The sequence below is a fragment of the Periplaneta americana genome, chromosome 1 (assembly GCF_040183065.1).
Source record: "Periplaneta americana isolate PAMFEO1 chromosome 1, P.americana_PAMFEO1_priV1, whole genome shotgun sequence".
In the NCBI taxonomy this organism is placed as follows: Eukaryota; Metazoa; Arthropoda; class Insecta; order Blattodea; family Blattidae; genus Periplaneta; species Periplaneta americana.
Window position 1 is genome coordinate 155085993 of NC_091117.1, and position 21379 is coordinate 155107371.

Here is a 21379-nt window from a genome sequence, read left to right on the forward strand (position 1 = left end):
AATTAATTCTAAGAAATTCTAATAAACTTACCATTTCTTTCCAAACATACGACCTTTCTGTTGGCGACTGTATTAGCACCAATAAAATGGATGTATATGATTCTGGGATATGCAGTTCATAACTCAAAGTGCCAGTGATGAAGTGACCTAAAAATACTACAAATTAATATTTGCATAATAACAAAGTTAAAAAAATATATGATAGCATACCAAGTGTCGAGTCTTACTATCAGAGTCATGCAGAGTCATAAAAAAGTTTCATTCCAGTCGTGTTTACATAAATTAAAGAATGAAAGTGAAAATTCAAAGAAGTGATAACATATAGGGAATTACAAGTATGGACACTATACATCAATACCTTTGATGTAGCAGTGACTTATTTCAGCGATCTTCGAAACCAACTGTATTGGCATCAGCGTGAGGTTCTATCTTTTTCCCTAGAGTTGGCGCTCATATCGCACCAGAAATACATTTTAGCAGACTTGCCAGAGAACAGGGATTGTTGTTCCACTGTTTGCTGGTGCTCGATTAACCTATACCCCTGATCACAATATATATTGTGATCAGGAATTATACTGACCTCTAAGCATTTGAAAATGGAATTAAACTCTAACCTAGCCCATGCGCAAAAAAATAACAGAGCCGGGAATTTCGCTCAAGTGTCCATTCTTATTACTTCCTATTTGCTGGTGATACCAGCTCGCCAACTCGCAAGGTCAAGCTACGGTGAATCAAGTACCTTGCCTGTTCAGCAGTTAGCAGTACCAGTATTCAGTAAGTTCTGAGTGAGTGAATTTTATAGTTGCATGAGTTTAGTGTTTCTGTTTTTATGAGATAATAAGTAGCCTAGGCTTAATGTTTCTTTACAGTGTGAGGAATTCAGTAGTGTACAAGCATAGGGTCTTTGTGACGATATCAGAATACTGCATACGAAATATTATTTTTACAAAGACGAGTATTATAGGCAAGGCCAAATAAGAGTCACTTAACCATGCATATCAAAGGTGTCTATTTAAGAAACCTTACTTTAATTACAGCAGATGTTGAAAATGCTCTCCTTCATCACACACACTCATTGTCTAATACCTTCAACGATCGCAAAATCCAGCAACAAAAATTTTATCTAGGCCTACTGCTTTTATCTGTAGGCATAAGCTAATGTACTGAGGTTGTTTTACACGAATTTAATCTAAGCAGTTTTGTGGCATTTTGAGTTAAGATTTAAGACACCTCAGTCTTTTGCCCAAGACGTTTACTAACTGATTTAGTTGGTGTGTGTGTTTTAAAATCGTTCACCAATCTCGTCTAGTTTCTGCTTTGCTTAAACATGGCATTTCATGTTTGTTCCTATTCAAGTAATGTTCCCAACAATGGAGGTTCCTGCACTTTCTAATTGGGTGTACATTATCACTTGCAGAACGTATTTTGTTATACCATACATCAATCATGATACTAGACAGAATAATTTCGAAATTATTCAAATTAACTTTACAGGGAGTTATTCCTGAAAGCTTGATTTGCATGATACTAGACAGATTTACATCTAAACAAGCAGATTTTATGGGAAATTATAATTAAAGTAAGGATAAAATCGTACCATTATTTATTTACAATTTACCGGTACCTTATAAAGTTAATACAGTGAAATTTGTTTTAATTGCTGAATTGTAGCCATAATGTACACATAGATTGAAACAGTTTCTCACACTAGTCTATAACAAATAAACACAGTTAATATGTACAGTTAGGCTACTAATCTAAATTGTATCACTGTCACTATATGCACTATTTATTAAACAGGTTTAAAAATAAAATAAGAATGCTAAACACAATACACGGTCATTCAGTTTTTCAATTTTATGAAGAATGATACACTTCCTCTGTATTTTAGGAATGAACTGAAAATTCAAACAAGACTTTCGAAATACAGTAGTAATGTCATTCTGGCAGGGCTGCTAACAGTACTACACGGTGCTTAGATGCTAAAAATTCGTTTTAATACTAGGTACATATAGAAATTACACTGAACTTACTGGTACCGGTACTAAAAGTTATATCCCGTAGTTCTTATTGTATCTCTACCATTCATAACTATAATTTATTTTTTTGGTCCTACAGAATTATGTGTTATGGTTACCATTGGTTATTAATGGAGAAAAATTCGCTTCGGCTCCGGGGATCGAACTGAGAGTCCCGAGTTCGATCCTCGGCGCCAGAGCGAATTTTTCTCCATTAATAACCTGTAATTTACTGCTATTTAGTTTCAAGATTTATTTCTGATAATGTATGCTGAGCTGTTGTATTTCGGTCATTGACTAGAATCTCGTCCCTCGCAGGGTAAAGGCTAGTTCACAATAAACCGGGAACGGAAACGACAACGTGAACGAGAACGGAAATAATGTTAAAATAAATGTATTTAAATGTACTTTAACAATATTTCCATTCTCGTTCTCGTTCTTGTTTCCGTTCCCAGTTTATTGTGAACCATCCTTAACAGTGATGTGATTCTGGGACATTCTTTGTCGCACCCTTACCCCTCCACCACCGTCAAAGACACAAATCCATGTTCAGCCTTCGAAGTACATACGCGAGGGTATATGTTTATAGTGCTTAGAAAGCAAAGATGGACCTTGCAGAAAACTTCACTTCATGGAAATCAAAGTAGGAACAGAATGAATCATACGTTATTGAAAAAAAATTCTTAAAACAAAGAAAAGGCATCTTATTTATTTTTCTGAGTCTGCACATGCGATTATGCGCATACCCAGTAATAGCCACTGGTTCCCGTCATCTTTTTTTACAGACCTTCGAACAGTTTCTCTACTCTGAACATTAGTATTAGGAAATTCACATCGAAGCAGTCTTACTGTCCTACCCACTAACTCAGTTTTAACAAATGTATCGTACAGAAACATTCGTTGTGAAGAATATTATTTGTACGTGGAATTTCGATGTCATCGTCACAAAGGCTCTAGGCCTATACATTACTGAATTCTTCACACTGTAAAGAAACATTACTTATTTTCTCACAAAGACAGGAACACTAAAATCATGCTACTGTAAGTTTATTCACTCAGTACAGAATTGGCTCAATACCGCTAAACCGACAATGACCATAGCTTGATCTTGCCAGCTGGCGACATGTTCACGTCCGGTAACAGATAGTGAAAAAGCTAACTCATGAATGAATAATCCCACTGTACTATTAATTTACTGTTATCACATAATATAGCTTATAATAAATAATTTATAAGGTATAAGAACCACTACCTACTCGTATTATATTAAAGTGCAATACAGTAGGCCTATATTGTACAGAGTACCCGAAATGAAAGCAGCCAATAAAGAAACAAATAATCTATTTACTAATTAAGGCACATGGAAGTCTTATGTCACAAAACATTGAATACTGGTAACTCAACAATGGAGACCGCTGATTCAAATATTGTAATATAATATCCCTCTTCTGTTGATGGTATTTTCGAATTGTTCAGAAGTAATTAGCATGCCAGGAAACAATCTCAATGGTATATAAACGAAGTTTATTTTGACATTTTCTTTTATCACTATATCCTTAGTAATTCACCACGGCGCAACATACTGTGTTGAAAGAACTGCATAAAACTGATTGAAACGGAAGAACAGTAGGCAGCTGTGAGCCCACTCAACAATGAGGGATATCTAATGTTCCCTCTTGAAAAAGCCGTCCGTGACAGTGCCGTTAATATACCGGGCAAAAAAGAACTAAGCCTTGGAGGTAATTCCTTTCAGCACAGTAGACCTACAGCTCACAGCTACCTACTGTTCTTAACAAAAAGTCATGAGATTGCCAAAATATTTCGCATTTTTCAATAAGAAGTTTTTTCTTGACACATATTTCTTCCATTTCAAGCCTAGTGAGAGAATAGGTTTCCTCAGGTACTCTCCGCTGCATTTTGAACTTCCACTATTCTGTAAATCAGAATTCAGTGTTGCCAAAGTTGACTTAATAATATATCGTGTTCCGCTTAGAGAAATCAAGAAATATGTGATAATTTCAAGTGTAAATAATGGTTTTATAACATAACTTGATGTAATAACACTCTAAATTTCGGAAAATGGTCATTGTAAGTCGATGTGTGCGCCTCGAGTTACCCTGCAGACATCTAAACCATACTCAACCTCCTGCCAAGTGTTTTGTAACATTTGTGGAGTGATTAGCACAACAGAATTTGTAATGCGTTACCTTAGTTTTTCCAAAGTGTCAACTCTACCATGTTAGTACACAACACCTTTCACAAAGCCCCAGAAAAATTCAAAGGGGGGTCAGGTCGAGTGACCTAAGTACCACTTACCAGGCAAGGGGAACTCATCTCCCAATCAACGTATCGGGAAAGTTTGCATCCAAGAAGTCATGCACTAGGGCCACCGAGAAGGGGGGGCAAAGGGGGCGAGTGCATATGGGCCCGTGAGCAATAAGGGCCCGTCAGATGAAGTAAGTCTGATTACTTTTTCATATCATGAATAATTATTCGTAGGTACATACGGGTACAATAACATTTTGTAAGAACATTTGTGACATAAATTTGACATATTAGCTCAACAATAGTAGAATTAATACAAATTACCACTTCATATAATATGTGAACATTTGACTTTTATATAATAGAATATCGGTATCCCGGATTAACGTTCACCAACACGACAATTAAGGGCCCCGACATTTGCCTGAACTATCTTCCCGTCACTTGTACCGAACACGTTCAATTATTTATTGGCTTGTCCTTTTTAACTACCAACACCCCGCTGGCCCACCACAATATGCTAGTGGACTCTCTCAAACCGAAGTCGCAGGATACGTTTCCTTTTCAGTACATTATATGTTTCGTCTCAAAACTTTCGTCTTTTCGTTGTTTGTCTAGTAAATTCTGTTTATTAGTATTACTGGTTATAGTTTAACTGCACAATGGACAAGTACAGGCATAAGTCGGGAGCTGAGAAGCACAAGGAGAGACAAAAAAAAATTGGAAGATATTAATAACGGTGCTGGACTGCGTGAAAAATATTATGGAGACATTAACAATGAAATCAGTGATGAGCCGAAAAATTTAAAATCAATTCATGCCTCTAATTTAGGGCCAACCCCACTGAACCTATGAATCTCTTAAATAGTCTGAGGGAATTAAAACTAGACAGTTTATTTCGACTATTTGCATAGCCATTAGAATACTCTATACAATTCCTGTGACAGTTGCTGATGCTGAAAGATCCTTCAGCAAGATGAAGGAAATAAAAAATGTATTCAGATAAACAATGTGTCAAGAACGACTGAGTAACCTTGGCCTCCTTAGTCTGGAGAGCGATCTCTTGCTAGGTCTTTAAATGTTGATGATATAATTGATGATTTTGCATCAATAAAGTCAAGGAGAGTTGTTTGTTGATGTCGGACTGCAAGTTAGAAATTACAGGTGTTTCGGAATAATGTTTTATGAATATAATATATTGTGCTAATGTGAAGTTTTGCTAAACGTTTTCAACGTTAATAAAAATGTATATTTTTAAGTTCATATCTGTGTATGGGGTTATCTTTTATTTATTTTGCACATGATTATTATGGTTAGAATAACTGGTAACTTATAAATTGTTACTTTTTTCAACGGGGGTCCGACTACAGTATAGGGGCCCATAAATTCTGTCGGCGGCCCTTACTGCTTCATAGCAAACGGGTGGAGCCCCATATTGCTGAAAATACGATTCTAGAGGGAGTTGGTCAACAACAAAAGTTCTGCAATATGTCCAGATACACATTCTCTGTGACTGTCGCCTCGATGAAGAAAAAGGTACAATGACGAAATGCTCTACTCGTCTACTGAATGCCGCCAGGCTTGTTTCCGCGTTAAACAATGATGCGCATGAACGTGTAACTATTTTCAAACTATTGTTGCTTAAACTTGGACAGTTTCTGGATTTTGTCAGACGTGAATGACAACAATAACTTTATCTGATTTTAAATGGTGACTAATCTTTTCCTTCTAACAACCCTCTCAGCAAAGTAATCGAGCTCCACTTACGGTACCCCACTTTCTTCTGTCTCTCTTCCGACTTCCTCTTTGGGGTTGAAAATTTGATCTGACAGTGGTTCTTGTAATATTATCTTCACCCAATTGATACAAACTCCCGAAGCTTCACTTGCCGATTGAATAATATATTTCAAATTGAAACCCTTTTGTTCTTCCAAATATTTCGCAACATTATCGCTTTTCAAAGGGCTACCAGACTGCGCTTATTATTCATTCTTACACCTTAATTGAGATTTAATTACAAATAAACAAGTATTAAGTATATGAAAAGAGATAATAAATAAAAGCAATAAAATTTGGATTGGTCAAAATTATACATTGGACTACGGTAATTTATTTTGGACAAAAAGTCACAATGGACTAAATGTCTTTCCGGACATGTATTCCATTGGACGAAAATAGAATTGGATAAAAAATCTTGGACGAACTGCCCTCAAATCAAAGTTAAAGAACATAATGGCCGACTTCGGGATTTCAACCAGGAAACTTTCAACGATCCTGAAAAACGAAGTTCGCATTATGGAGGGGACAACTACTGGAGAAAAAAAACCGACATTGAAGAATGTTTGGTAAAGTGGTTTCAGCAGCGCAGAAACAATAACAAACTTATACAATCAAAATTGTTCTTGAAAGATACTGAAGACAGCTAAAGTAATACTAAAATTGAACGTCGATTATTCGAAACCTCGATAAATCGAAGTAATTTGCCGTTCTCCTTGAATTCGGTTTATCGAAGCTTGACTCTAAACAAATTTAAATATTCCACAAAAACACATTAATAGTTAGAAGATTTTCAAACTGTAAAAGGAACAACACTAAAATACGCTTAAAACACTCTGTATACCCTCTTATAGACATTATAAAAAATATTTGGGCCATACCTGGTCTTAATACCTGCGGGAAAGTTGGCCATGTTATATTAATTCCTGTATTGCATATAAAGTCAAATACGCCCAAAACTTGACATTCTTCTTCTCCTTCATTTAGAATAGTGACTGGAGCAGTGTAAGGAACACCTTCTCTAACAAATATATCTTCTGTGTATTTTTCACTGTTTAGTTTCACTATTATCTTGCTTTTGGACATCAGAGATTTTCTGTAACATTGTTTAAAATAAATTAAATAAGAAATTATCATGAAAATTGTTTTAAATTTCTACGTGATTGGAAGATGTGAAATCCAAGAAAATCGTGTGGAAAAAGGAATCGATACATACATACATACATACATACATACATACATACATACATACATACATACATACATACATACATACATACATACATACATACATACATACATACATACATACATACATACATGCATACAAATGAGGAGTTCGGGAGTAAAACATGGTAAATGACTTTTAGTGTTTTGAAGTTACTGAGTGACATGCAACAGTAACGGTAAACATTTATACATGCAACAGTAACGGTTAGCACGTCTGACCGTGAAACGAGCGGGCCCGGGTTCAAATCCCGGTTGGGTCAAGTTACTTGGTTGGGGTTTTTTCAGGGTTTTCCCTCAACCAATTGAAGCAGAATTGCTGGGTAACTTTCGGCGTTGTACCTCGGACTCATTTCACATAAATTAACAATTCATCATCACGCATACCATAGCCTGGGTTCAGTTCACGGTGCGGCTTGCTGTACTTGTTCAAGAGCGCAGCCGTTCGGCTACTCTATCATCTACAGAATAGGAGTGGTAAGCACAATAAGCCTTAGGCTGCAGTGTAAACCTTGGGGTCCCTCCGTAGAAGAGAGAGATAAAAACAGAATGCCAGGGGATTCGTAGAATCCCTAAATTGCGTAAAACCTTTAAGTGATCGGTGGGTGTATGATTTCAAGTAATTGTAGATCACCGCTTGATGAGAATAATATTAGCATAATCATAAAACAACGAGTCGAGTATCGGTGCCGGAGAGAATTTTTCTCCGCTCTACCCATCCTTCATCATAAAACAAAGAACTTAAACTTTTAATTACAGTCACATCGTAACTAGAAGATATTACAAGATAATAAATGTACCGTTCGTTGTTCAAGCCACTAATTATTATTCATCCAAATCAAAAGTGAAACCTGATGTCAGCAAATCCACGTGTTGTGATGTCATGACTGTCCGTCTATCACAGTACACTTCTTGGCGTAAATAATATGAAGACTACAGGGGAAAAACCTGATAAGTTACGTTTTACTGTTTTTACAGGAAAGCAAGTTAAAAGTTTCAAGACCCATTATATTCTATTGTCTTTGGGTTATCATACTTCAAATTTCTTTGGACCTATAAGATTGTTATTCTCTATAACAGGCATCGGCAAAAATGTAATCATGATCACTAGAAAAGTGACGTCGCAGGGGCAGCGCAGTAAACAACTGTCTTCGCTTCACCTCCACCCTTCCATCCAAGTCCCATACAACTCCAGTACACAAGCATCTATCAGTGGCGATTTACCTGCTTAGATTTAGATTACTTCTTTCTCAAAACCTACAACATCTGTTCGGAAACGTATGTTTAAGGAAGAATGGGAGGAACAGTATTTGCTGAGCGTATCACGATATGTAGATGCCTCGTGTGTTCTGAAATTGTAATAGGCACTTATAAATCAAATATCGAGCGACATTACGACCATGCCGTAATTATTATACGACGAAATTATAGATAAGCATGATCATATCCAATCTAATTGTAAACGGAAATAATAGCCATTGTAAACGGAAATAATAGCCATTGTAAACGGAAATAATAGCCATTGTAAACGGAAATAATAGCCTATATACATTAGAAAATAAGGATAAAAATAATTTTATTTTCGTAGGGCTGGACGAGGCTAAGCAATTATTTTAAAAATAATACATTCAAATAATAGTTCCGGTACTAAAATACGATGATCAAGATGCGAGTCAAAGGGAACTCCATGCAAGTTGTGTTACTGGTTTGGAAATCGCAAAATCACTCTAGTGCTATAATGAAGGAACGTTCATTAAAACATGCCTGAATAAAGTTTCTAACATTCTTTGTCCCGAATAATCTATGTTTTTAATAGTTTGAAATTATCTCCACGGACAATACAAAGGAGGGTAATGAACTAGCTGAACGAGAAATATTCTCGCTTTAAATGAAAGCACAGATACTGGTATAGTAGATTGGTCATTTTCATCCGCGGGGTTATGGAGGATCTCTCCATATAAGAATAGTATATATTTTGCTCGATGTCATTCCACTTAAAGGAAATACAATAGAAGAAGAGTTATTCCAAGCACGAAGAAAATGTATAGAAGAAAAGAATCTGAATGTAAAGCAACTTGTATCTGTAGTAACACACGGTGCTCGAAATATGACTTTAAAAAAGTCTACTAGATGGACTAACGTATTATATTTAACAGAGCTGGAAATAAGTGAGGACATAAAAATACGTTTTCATTTTATAACACACCACACTGGCTTAGATTTATTTAAAATGCTCTCTATTAAAAAAAATCTATGGTCCTATGAGTCGGCCTCGGTAGCGTAGTTGGTATAGCGCTGGCCTTCTATGCTCGAGTTGCGGGTTCGATCCCGGCCCAGGTCGATGGATTTAAGTGTACTTAAATACGACAGGCTCATGTCAGCTGATTTACTGGCATGTAAGAGAACTCCTGCGGGATACGCTGACATAATCTCGGCAATTGCGAGCGTCGTTAAATAAACCATAATTTTTTAGTCCTATATTAGGTCGCCTGCTATGTTTGGCTCTAGAATTCAGTATATTTCCGAACAATTGCTTACTGAACGAAAACTTGTAGGGCCATATTCATAGACATTCTTAGCGTGGGCTTCCGGTGGATGATCAGCGAACTAACGTTTCTCGTATTCATAAACCAGTGTTAGAGATATGATATGGTATGAATCCTGTACAGCTGTCAAAAGAAAAAGTGGCCGCTCTCCTGAAACAATGTTCCCTTCGGGTATCTTCGCTATAATTCGGAGACAGGCGATGTTACATGTTATTGGACCACGTTGCCTGATATCTATAGTTATAATTGAAGTATTCCCTCTGTGATTCGATAGCGTAATGGTAGCGTACAGGTCTCTTAATCATGAGGTCCTGCGTTCGACTACAACCTCGTGCTTTTTATGTTCTTTTTTGTTCTGTTTTTGAGAGAGACAAACTATACATAATGGCTCCTTTCTCTTTTACGATTATTTTAGTAATTAACATCAGATTTATTAATATATTATGCTATGACTTTATCATTATGATATTGTGGCTGCAAATGGAAAGAAAAAAGATTTTATTCTCAATAAAATATCTTTCGTGGCATAAACAAAACTAATTTACTGGCGTCGGCCTTAAAACATTCAAACAATTAAGCGTTCAAAAAACAAAACAAAAAGCCACAATTCAATATTTAGTCTATCTTCCTCTTATCTCGATCATCTTGGAGTCGAATGGGCATGGAATTGACTAGTCTTTGCAAATAGCGACTGTTCTTAGACACGATATTCCAGGCATTCTGAACATACATACATAAGTGTTCTGTCCATGGGCAAGTCTTTCATTGCAAACCCAGCAATCTCCAATCTTTCCTATTTTCTGCCTTCCTCTTAGTCTCCGCATATGATCCACATATCCTAATGTCGTCTATTATTCTTTTCAACCAGAGACCCAACCAATTCCTTTTTCTCTTTCTAATCAGTTTCAGCATCATTCTTTCTTCACTCACTTTTTCAAACACAATTTTATTTCTTATTCTGTCTGTCCACTTCACATGCACCGTTCTTCACCACATCCACATTTCAAATGCTTCAATTCGTTTCTCTTCATTTCGTCGTAATGTCCATGTTCCTTCCCCATACAATGCCACACTCCACACAAAGCACTTCGCTAGTCTCTTCCTTAGTTATTTTTCCAGAGGTCCGCAGAATATCCTTCTTCTTCTATTAAAAGCTTCCTTTGTTCATGTTTGCAGTTTTTCTTGGGAAGGATAGGCCTAAATGCGGTAACATCCCGTTGCTTTCCGCATACCACTATCTCTTTCGCATCTTATTAAATTCCAGGGGACCCAAGCATGGAGATGAGGAGAGTGGATTTGACTAATTGGGCCCTCCGGACTTCACCGAAAGTCACGGCAAGGGTTAAATATTAATTCTATCAGGATGTTTGACCCGATCAGAGACCGGGAAATCTCAATTAGCTTTTGCCCCCCGCATCCTGGACTAGCTTCTACGAATCATCAGAAAATCTTAGAGTGTGATTGGGCCAATTTTTCCGAAAATGTTTCCACACTTTTGCCCTCGTAGCTCAGCGGACGAACGTCGAAATTTAGATGTCAACGTCTCAGGTTCAATTCCTCGTTACTCCTTTTCATTTTATTGTGGTTCAAGATAGTATAATGCAATAATACAAAAAGAAAAACTAATACCAGTATTATGCAACTGGATTTTTCCAAACCTAATATTAAATTTATGTTATTTATATCGCTAAAGAACGATTACAATATAAATAACTTGAATATTATTTATACAGTATCACTAAAGAACGAGAACAGAATATAAATGATAAATATCGGTTTGTTTAATTAATATAAGATATTATATAATACTTATTTAATTATCTAAATAAAATAACCTATTTTACAAAGAAAGATGGTTATTTGTGTTATAATAATTACTTACATAAAATACAGATTATTTATATTGCGAAAGAACAATAACAATATAAATAACTTGAATATTATTTTATAATGCTAATGAAGGAAAACAGAATATAAATGATAACTTGAATATTATCTATATCGCTAAAGAACGATAACAATATAAAAAACGTGAATATTATTCATATCGGAATTTCACAGATTTATTACAGATGTATTTAAGAAATTGTAGAAGAATAGTAATTAGTAACAGTGTCCTATTTATTCTTCTTGGAGTCAAATTTGTAACTTTTTAAAAGTGTGGTTACTATGTTGAAGTGTATGTGTTGTAACGGATGCTTGATTTGTTATGTATGTGAGTCAGTTATGTGATGCTTGATGTCGTCACAATGTCGTAATTATAGTTTGATTGTGTTTGTGTGACTATTGTGTATTAATTTATGATATATGGGACGGAAAGCTGCGTATTTGTGTTATAGAAGTGTTACGTATGTGTGTTGTTAATGTTTTTGTATGTTTCAAATTGATACCTGATATTTATTTTGCAATCGCAATACCTAATTTACGGTTTGTTTATGTTTTGTTTACATCGTGTAAGCTAATTTAATTTTCTTTTCTATTTCTCTTTATGCTTATCTTTTTTGTGTATGAAACTATAGCCCTAACATACATATGTAAAATAGGGCTAATCACCATTGGAGTTACAATAATAATAATTGTTATTCATATCGTTATAAAACGATAACAGAATACAAACGATGACTTGAATTTTATTCATATCTCTAAAGAACGATAACAAAATATAAATAACGTGATATCCATAAAGAACGATAACTGGATATAAATGATAATTTGAATAGCATTTACATCGCTAAAGAACGATTAAAAAATAAAATGAAAACTTGAAGAAGGCCCGAACCCACAAACTTTGAATCATTAAACAAGCACTCTACCGCTGGCCTACGAGGCGCAGACACGGAACACTTTCATAGTTCGGGAACTGCTTGTACAAGCACATGCATCGTGTAACATCGCCGCGACCCGAAGTGGACTTTGAAAATATTCGCTGTTCACGAGTGCGGCCACTTTTTTTTTTTTTTTGACAGCTGTACAAGTAATCAGTCCATAACCGGGGCTAGTTTAGCACGCTCGTAGCGCGGGCTAGCGAAATGTCTATGCATAGCACCTGTAATGTCTAAACAAAGATCGTAACTAACAGACGAACATTTATGAAGTTGAGTGGCAAACTGTCACGTATTGTCACATTTTTTTTATAAAGGCTAGTCTATTTCAATGTTTGAAACAGCAGCATCACATAAACTTCATTAAAGAAGCGCTCAGCATTGTGATTCTCATTTTTATCAAATTCTACACAACATTATCAATGAATTACAACAATATTCAAAGACAAAATCATAAATATTCATATTATGTACACTCGTAACATAGCTCATAACCTTACCTATCAATCCTGAACTTCTCTTTCACAATGTGAGACTCCAACGCTAGGTGAGCATTATATTCAATTTCATTAGCGAATTTTGTATCACAGAGTTTACACTCGCTTGTGGTGGCTGATGGAGCTCTTGTACCTTTCACTTGGAAAGCATGCTGCTGAGATACATATAATTTCTCTACTGTAGATGTTAGCGATTTGTCCGGTGGGGGAACTGAAGAATCTGTGAAAAAAAAATATAATATAACATAACATAGTAATAGTAATAATAATAATAATAATAATAATAATAATAATAATAATAATAATATTGGGTTTGTGCATAAGTTCGTAGCGTTTTTGTTTCGCGTGTTGGTACTCCGGTTGCTATGGGTTTATTTATCTACTGACATTTTTTATTTGAAGTTCAATTATTGTGCTTGAGTTTATATATTGAAGTTTTCCTTTTTGCAGATAGTTAGTAGGGCGTGGACGCTAGAAAATGGAGTGTCAAGTGGAGAAAGTGCAATATTTCCGACATATTCTTCTTTTTGAGTTCAATAGCGGGGCGAAAGCAGCGGAGGCGGCCAGAAACATTTGCGCCGTGTATGGGGACAATCTATCGGAGAGAATACGGCAAGAAAATGGTTTTCTTGTTTTAAGTAGGGTCTTTTGACATTAGTGACACTCCATGTTCAGGAAGACCATGTTCTTCATCAAATCCCGAAGGTCTTCCTGAAGACCGTTTAAACACGTGATCCACGTCAGTGTAACCGAGAACTGGCAAATGTGATGAACTGTGACCATTCCACCATCGTGCGACATTTGCATTCAATGGGCAAGGTTAAAAAATCAGGTATATGGGTACCGCATGCTCTAAGCCAAAACCACAAAAATCAGCGGTTAGCCATATATGCATCTTTGCTTGTTCGTCATCGATTGGCTCGTGAACAACATCGAACATTCCTATCCAATATCGTTAATAGTGACGATAAATTGTGTCTTTATGCTAACATAAGGAAAAGAAAGGAATGGTTGAGCCCGAATAAAAAAAGCAACTCCCCGTACAAAGGCCAGCGCATCTGATGGAACTACAAGAGTGTGCTGTACTACGAATTGCTTCCCCGAGGTGTAATCATCACTGCCGACATTTATTGCCACCAACTGAAACGTCTTGCACACGCAATCCAAGAAAAACGACAAACAAGACTGCGTGAAGTGATGCTACTCCACGATAACGCCCCTCCACACTCCCCTAACCTGACACAAAACACTATCCAGGACTTGGATAGGGAAGTCATTCCGCACCCACCTTATTCACCTGATTTTCCGCTCTCAGATTTTCACCTTTTTCCCTCTCTATCGAACAACTTTCAAGGAACTTCCTTTCCGGATGAAAATGGACTCCGAACATGGCTTGACCATTTCTTTAACTTAAAAGCACGCGATTTTTACAAGCGTGGAATCGAAAAACTACTCCAGCATTGGCAGACTGTTGTAAATAGAGAAGGAGAATATATTGTTGATGATTAACTTCTCTCTTAATTTGTGTATCTGATGTTTTCAATAAACTTATGAAAAATCGCTACGGAATTATGCACCAACCTAATAATAATAATAATAATAATAATAATAATAATAATAATAATAATAATAATAATAATAATAATAATATGACATTAACCTTAGACCTATATTCATTCATTTGTTTAAATTAATTTGAGGTATGCCTCTTTGATACATAATGAAGGTCTGAATTATCTCTGACGAAGAAAGATGTTTCATACTCCTCTATATGAGTGGGAGTGAGATTCCGCATATTTTCCTTATTAGTTAACAATATTGATATGGCAAACATGATCGGGAGTAGGGACTGTTCTTTCCGTTTCCTGTGCTGAGAACTGGGTTGGTATTTTGTAGCAATGTCGCTGACACATTTTGTAGTCGAAAATAATAAAATTAAGAAGTACATTTTTACTGCAAGAACGAAGTATAAGACTATTATATCAGACACGTTAAACCAACGGCTAAACATGAGAGTAACAGATACTTACTGGCTTTTAAGGAACCCGGAGGTTCATTGCCGCCCTCACATAAGCCCGCCATTGGTCCCTATCCTGAACAAGATTAATCCAGTCTCTATCATCATATCCCACCTCCCTCAAATCCATTTTAATATTATCTTTCCATCTACGTCTCGGCCTCCCCAAAGGTCTTTTTCCCTCCGGCCTCCCAACTAACACAGATGACAGATATAGATATTAATAAAGAGTAGGAGAAGTATAAAAGAATTAATGGAACAAGCTGCGATTAAAGCCGTAAGAGTAAGATATAAAAACTATAGAAGAAAAGAGATTTAAGTATTGAATGAAAATTTAAACATATTAGTAAAAGGCAAGAAAGAAGCATATAAAATGCTACAAAATAAAGTGCAAGACAATGAAACTGAATAAAGAGGAAATGAGCCATTGAGAAACGAGAAATCCGATAGTTGGGAAACATACATTAGCCAAATAGAAGATTATGTCACACGGGAGAAAGATCTTGAAATACCAGAATAAATAAGAAAATTATACAGAATAACTAAATACTCAAAGAAGAAGAATGACTCCAATATTATTAACAAATTTATGAAATGGTGAAAAAATAAAAGAAAGGGCATATCGAGAAGATGAAAATGATACTTAAAATAAGGAGTACCGGAAACTTGATTACAAATAAATATATTATTTGGTACCAATATCTTTAAAAACAGGAAAGCAAGAGGAGTTGAAAATATGAATATATGGAGCCTATTTCTTATCCTACGGCTATCATACTTCACAAATATGTGTTAAAAAACGTGAAACACTAGTGAACGGATGACAGCAGTAGTAGGCCTAATACCCATATTTAAGAAAGGAAATAGATCCATATGCTCAAATTATAGATGTATAAGCCTAACAGCAGGATACAAAATAGCTAACAAATTAAACACCCTACTCTGGAAGCAATATTAATTAATCAAAATGGACTTAGAAAGAGACGGTCATGTATTGACAGCGTCTTCACTTTAAAAATGTTAATAGGAAAAAGACGTGAGTTCAATTTGGAGACACGCCGCATTTATTGATTATGAAAACGCGTCCGATAGAGTTAACAGGATTTAACTGTGGGATAAGGAAAACAGGAATTCAAAATCATTTAGTAAATGTGACAAAAAGCTTATAAGATACAGGTATAAAGGCATTTCAATGCTTCGATACTGGACCAAACATTTCTAAAGGAACTATGACAGCAATCAAGGAATTCGGCAGGATTGCAGTTTATCAACATCACTTATTAATATACCCATATATCTATACGAGATGCTTCATGAGTGGTTTCAGAATGAGCCAACAGGAATTAAGTTTAAAAAAGTATACTATTATAACTGTGCTATTCGCAGATGATCAGATAATAATTACAGAGGCACACAATTATTAACTGCAATGTTCTATGTATAAATTAAACCAAACGGTCAAACATTAAAACTTTGAAATATTATTGACGAAAACGGGAATTAATTAATTCATATTTTTCTGCCCAAAGGAAGGTCTTTCAATCCAAACTTAGCATTCCCCAATATTTCCTATTTTTGCCTTCTCATCTCCGCATACAATCCATCCTTTGCATATATTCCTTCCTTCCTTCTAGTGCATTCTTCAGTAGGCACCCATCTTCTTCTTACCCAGTACCCAGTCAATTTATTTTTCCCTTCCTGACTAGTTTTAGCATTATTCTTTCTTCACCCCTCTTTCTAGCACAGCTTTATTTCTAATTCTGTCTGTCCATTTCATAAGCTCCATTTTTTTCCATATCCACATTTCAAATGCTTCCAGTCGTTTCTCTTCGCTTCGCCATAATGTTCATGTTCCTGCACCCATACAACGGCACACTCCACACAAAGCACTTCACTAGTCTCTTAATTACTTTTCCAAAGGCCAGCAGAAGATGCACCTTTTCCTAATAAAATCTTCCTTTGCCATGCTATCCTCCTTTCCACTTCTTGATAGTACTCATTGGCTTTTTAAAGAAAAAAGCCCCAGTGAGGTCAAAAATTGCATTTAATGGTAACCTTTTAAAGCAGACATCACATTTTAACTATTTGGGTTCTTCTTCTTCCCCCTCAATAAGGAAGTAGACTGTTACGAAAACACTTAGGTACTTGTGCAACCCATAAACTGAAGATCAACTCAGAAAACCGCAGTAGATGACTAACTTCGCGATGTGATGGATCTTACTTTCTGACATTCTTCGGGAGACACCATGTTTCTCCGAAGTATTCCCGAGGCATCGATGGTTGATGTGGTTTAAACTTGGTCAATACAGCAAAATATGATGTGACGACTCAACATACACCCCACATTTCCTACGAGTTGGATCATCAATGGAATATTTGGATTACAACGTGTCTTACTATTATGGTAATGGTGACGATTTTGACATGCTAGTATTTAATAGATGAAAATTGCTCTCATTCAGAGTGCGCACTGACCAATCAATAACATTGTCGTCCTGTTTCTCATAGAACTGCCACAGTATAGAGAACACTGTGGAACTGCAGTCTTGTTTTCTTTAAGATATCCATTCTTGAAAAGCATTTATTAAACTTGCATTGTTGCTGGAATTTTAAATTCTTGGTTACAACAAATATTAACAATATTTTTGACTAACAATTAAATAAATAGCTAATATTTCAAGAATTGTGCTTTATTTTTACATATTATGCTTTTCTGCTTTATTTCTAAAATTATGATTCATTAAGCTTTCAAAATTATTTAATTTAGATCGCTAGGTAACCAAAATCATGTGCAAGGTATCAACCACTGTTTAAAATACTGTTATGCTTTTTATGCTTTTGGGTTGCTCCAGTAATGACATTCAAATGAACTTAGCACGATATCAGGTAAGTGATGTGTGGCACAATAATTAGAAGCGTATTAGGTAAACAAACTAGAAAGGCAACTCTGGTAAAATTTTATAAATGTATGGTGATACTGTAGCTACTCTTTAAGGAAGTGAATGCAGGAAAACTAAATGCAAAAATTAAAGCCAATATACAATCCTAGAAATGACATGTTTACATGCAATGAAAGGACGCTCACGACTGGATCACGTTAGGAATGGCAAAATGCGAAAAGAACTAGAACTTTTTTCTAATTGGTTATTTTACGACGTTTTATCAATTGCTACGGTATTGTTACTGGCGTCTGAATGAGATGAAGGAGATAATGCCAGCGAATGAATCCAGGGTCCAGCGCCGAAAGTTACCCAGCATTTGCTCTTAATGGGTGAAGGCAAAACCCCGGAAAAACCTCAACCAAGCAATATGTCCCAACCAGAATTTGAACCTGAACCTATAAATGAACAGACAATGAAATATGAAACTAAAAGAATTGAACATCGGAAAAAAAAATAATGAACTGTGGTCGCTTTCCAAAAGCAACAAGGCAATATCTGCTATACTCTAGAAGAAATTCGGAAAGGCCGAAAAAACAGTGGAATACTGAACCGGAACAGGCCATCACGTCTCCGGGGATCGAATCCCCGCCCGAGAGCAACTCCGGATCGACAGGCAAGCGACTTAGCCAACTGAGGTACGCCGGTGGCTATGATGGTAATTGATGATGATAATGATGATGATGACGATGATGATGCTATATAGCCTACATGTTTTTGTCTTAACATTTCCAAAATTAAACGGCAGTATAATCACAGTCTACTATATACAGTCACGAAGCTTGAGTTTTGAGAGTGCTAGAAACAATAGACTGTGACGGTACTATTTTGCATTGCCTGTAATGAGGCGATATTAGCGATCCTAGTAGTGAGCAACTACCTAATGTTTGCATATTTACTACGTATTGAGCTTCGCGACTGTATATACTAGACTGTGGTATAATTATAGCCTAGATTTCCAATTTGATCGAATTTCGCCCTAACCTGAGAAATCAGCCCTTGGACAGTGGACACGTTTAATTTACAAAATTATGATGGGTCCATGCAATTTCTGAAGGTTTATTTTACGTAACTGTTCCTCATTTTGGGCTTCCCAACTGTTGCTGTGAACCTCACGACTAAGTAAGCTCCAAAATATTTCTATGAGACGATATTAGGATTATCTTCTTTATGTACAAATTGGATGTTATATTGTGTCAACCGGTCACGAGAGACTTGCGAATAATGATAAGAAGCCGTATCAGGCTAGAAGATAATTTCATAGTATGTGTCTGTTGATAAAACGTACTAACTTCAAAATTTTCAGGTATCTATGCTGGTATAAACTGTTTCTTCTCTCAAACGTCAAAAGAAAGGCTGAGATATACAAACTAAAGAAATGACACACCGCACCATTATTTTATTTTCAAATTCGCCTTACCTTTACAATGGACATCATTAGAAGTATTTTTCCACATCAGTAGTATACAATCATTATTACCATTTAGATTAATTATAAGACCCAGTCCGAGTACAAAAATACACAGAGCCGCAATAAAAATGTCACCGGAAGTAGTATTTCGATTAATATTGTTTTTATTATGTTGCCAACAAACCAATATTGTTGTAAATTAGTTTGATCATAATCATGGCGGCAATTACGAATGTTATAGTTAATTATAACCAAGAAATTGATCAGCTTCTCCGTGTTGGTTTAAAATGTAAGCCTAGAAATGGAAATTATGGAATTATAAACAGTAACTTTTTAATTTTTGTATATAGGAATATAAATATGTTGTGTTTTTTCATGTGATTATGATTTACTTAAGAGTGAAATGTTTTGCGAAACATATAATTCTGGTATGAGTTTCAAGAAATGTACAAAAAAGTATAAAAGTGAGGTGGACTCATGTGGGCGTATCGAAAAATACAAGGTAAACAGTGTGGGAAACGGAAATCGATGGATCATGGTTCACACAGAGCAAATTAACAATGCAAAAAGTAATGTTGTTAACTTATGATTAGGGAACGAAGTCTGGACACCAAAACATTGCCTAGAGGCGATTACAAGTTTAACAAACACTGACTATATAAGACGTCAATTGTATACTTGATTTATGTACCTTCAGATTCATACGCAAAATGAAAGACGTCGCGTGAAGTGTGCTCTGTTCATTCGAATGGTGTGGGTTTTGTATTGTTTACTGCATTGTAATAGGTTGTTTCGACACAGCGTGTCTATTTTCTATTAGAAAGTAAAGCTTCTTGTCAGGAGTTCAGTTGTGATCTAGTGAAGGTACCGTGAAGGTGTACTGAAATGCCACCAATAAAATTTGTAACTTTGATTGTGGTTGTACAAGGCTTCGGAGATTACTATTTTTCAGTCAAGAACGAAAATATATTATCGTGTAAAGTGTATAAGTTACATGTCATCATCTATAAAAACATTATGACTCTGAAAAACACATCGAACATCTGGAATTGTTTAGTGAGTCGATTTCGGATCAGTCCTCTTTTTATTATTACCTGTATCTGATGCTGATATGTGCGAATATTCTGTACATTGCTTTTGTGAAAATATAATAGTCGAATATGATACGACTGAAATTAGTAACATAAACAACTTCCTCTCAAAAAGTATATAACATAACAGGCACTTTAAAGTAATACAGTGTTCAACACTCAGTTATACACCAGTTATAAAGCCCGTCCACACCAACGTTGTGGTAGATGCTCATTAAGATACTCACGCACTTCCAGATGGAAATGTGGTGGAGTCCCATCTTGTTGAAATAAAAACCCTGGTTTATCTTCATGTAACTGAGGCATCAACTACATCAACGGGCTTCTAACAACGATCGGTGTGTTCTCCGTTGGCCTCCTCGGTCGCCAGATCTGACTCCCTGTGATTTTTTTTTCTATGGGGGTTTGTCAAAGATCAAGTGTATGTACCTCCTTTGCCAGTTAATCTTGAAGAACTTAATAACCGAATCCGTGCGGCAGTGGCTAGAGTTGATCGTGATATGCTCCAGCGGGTGTGGCAGGAGTTAGACTACCGAGTGGATGTTTGTCGCGTGACGCGAGGATGTCACATCGAGCACTTGTAGCAGTTGATGGACCAAAAACTTGATGAGTTTCTCTTTTTATTGGTATAACTTTCAATAATGTATATCTCATACTTTTCATAATGCAGGGCTATGAAATCGGATAAAGCCTTTGTAGTAGCCCTGTATATTTGCACTATCTAAAATTTAAATATGTTTTCCACGATTTCGAAATACAATAATAGTTCT

General features: G+C 35.9%; 1 protein-coding gene across 2 annotated transcripts in view; it reads right to left on the reverse strand.

Moving 5' to 3' along the window:
- The window catches only part of LOC138702705 (putative helicase mov-10-B.1), a 102891-nt gene that overhangs the window by 48806 nt on the left and 32706 nt on the right, over positions 1-21379 (reverse strand). For both annotated transcript variants that reach the window (XM_069830030.1, XM_069830034.1), the window contains 3 exons: positions 13155-13371; positions 6941-7155; positions 32-147 (listed from right to left, as the gene is read on the reverse strand). In XM_069830030.1, the coding sequence (XP_069686131.1) occupies positions 32-147; positions 6941-7155; positions 13155-13371 (548 nt within the window). The remainder of the gene's footprint in view (positions 1-31; positions 148-6940; positions 7156-13154; positions 13372-21379) is intronic.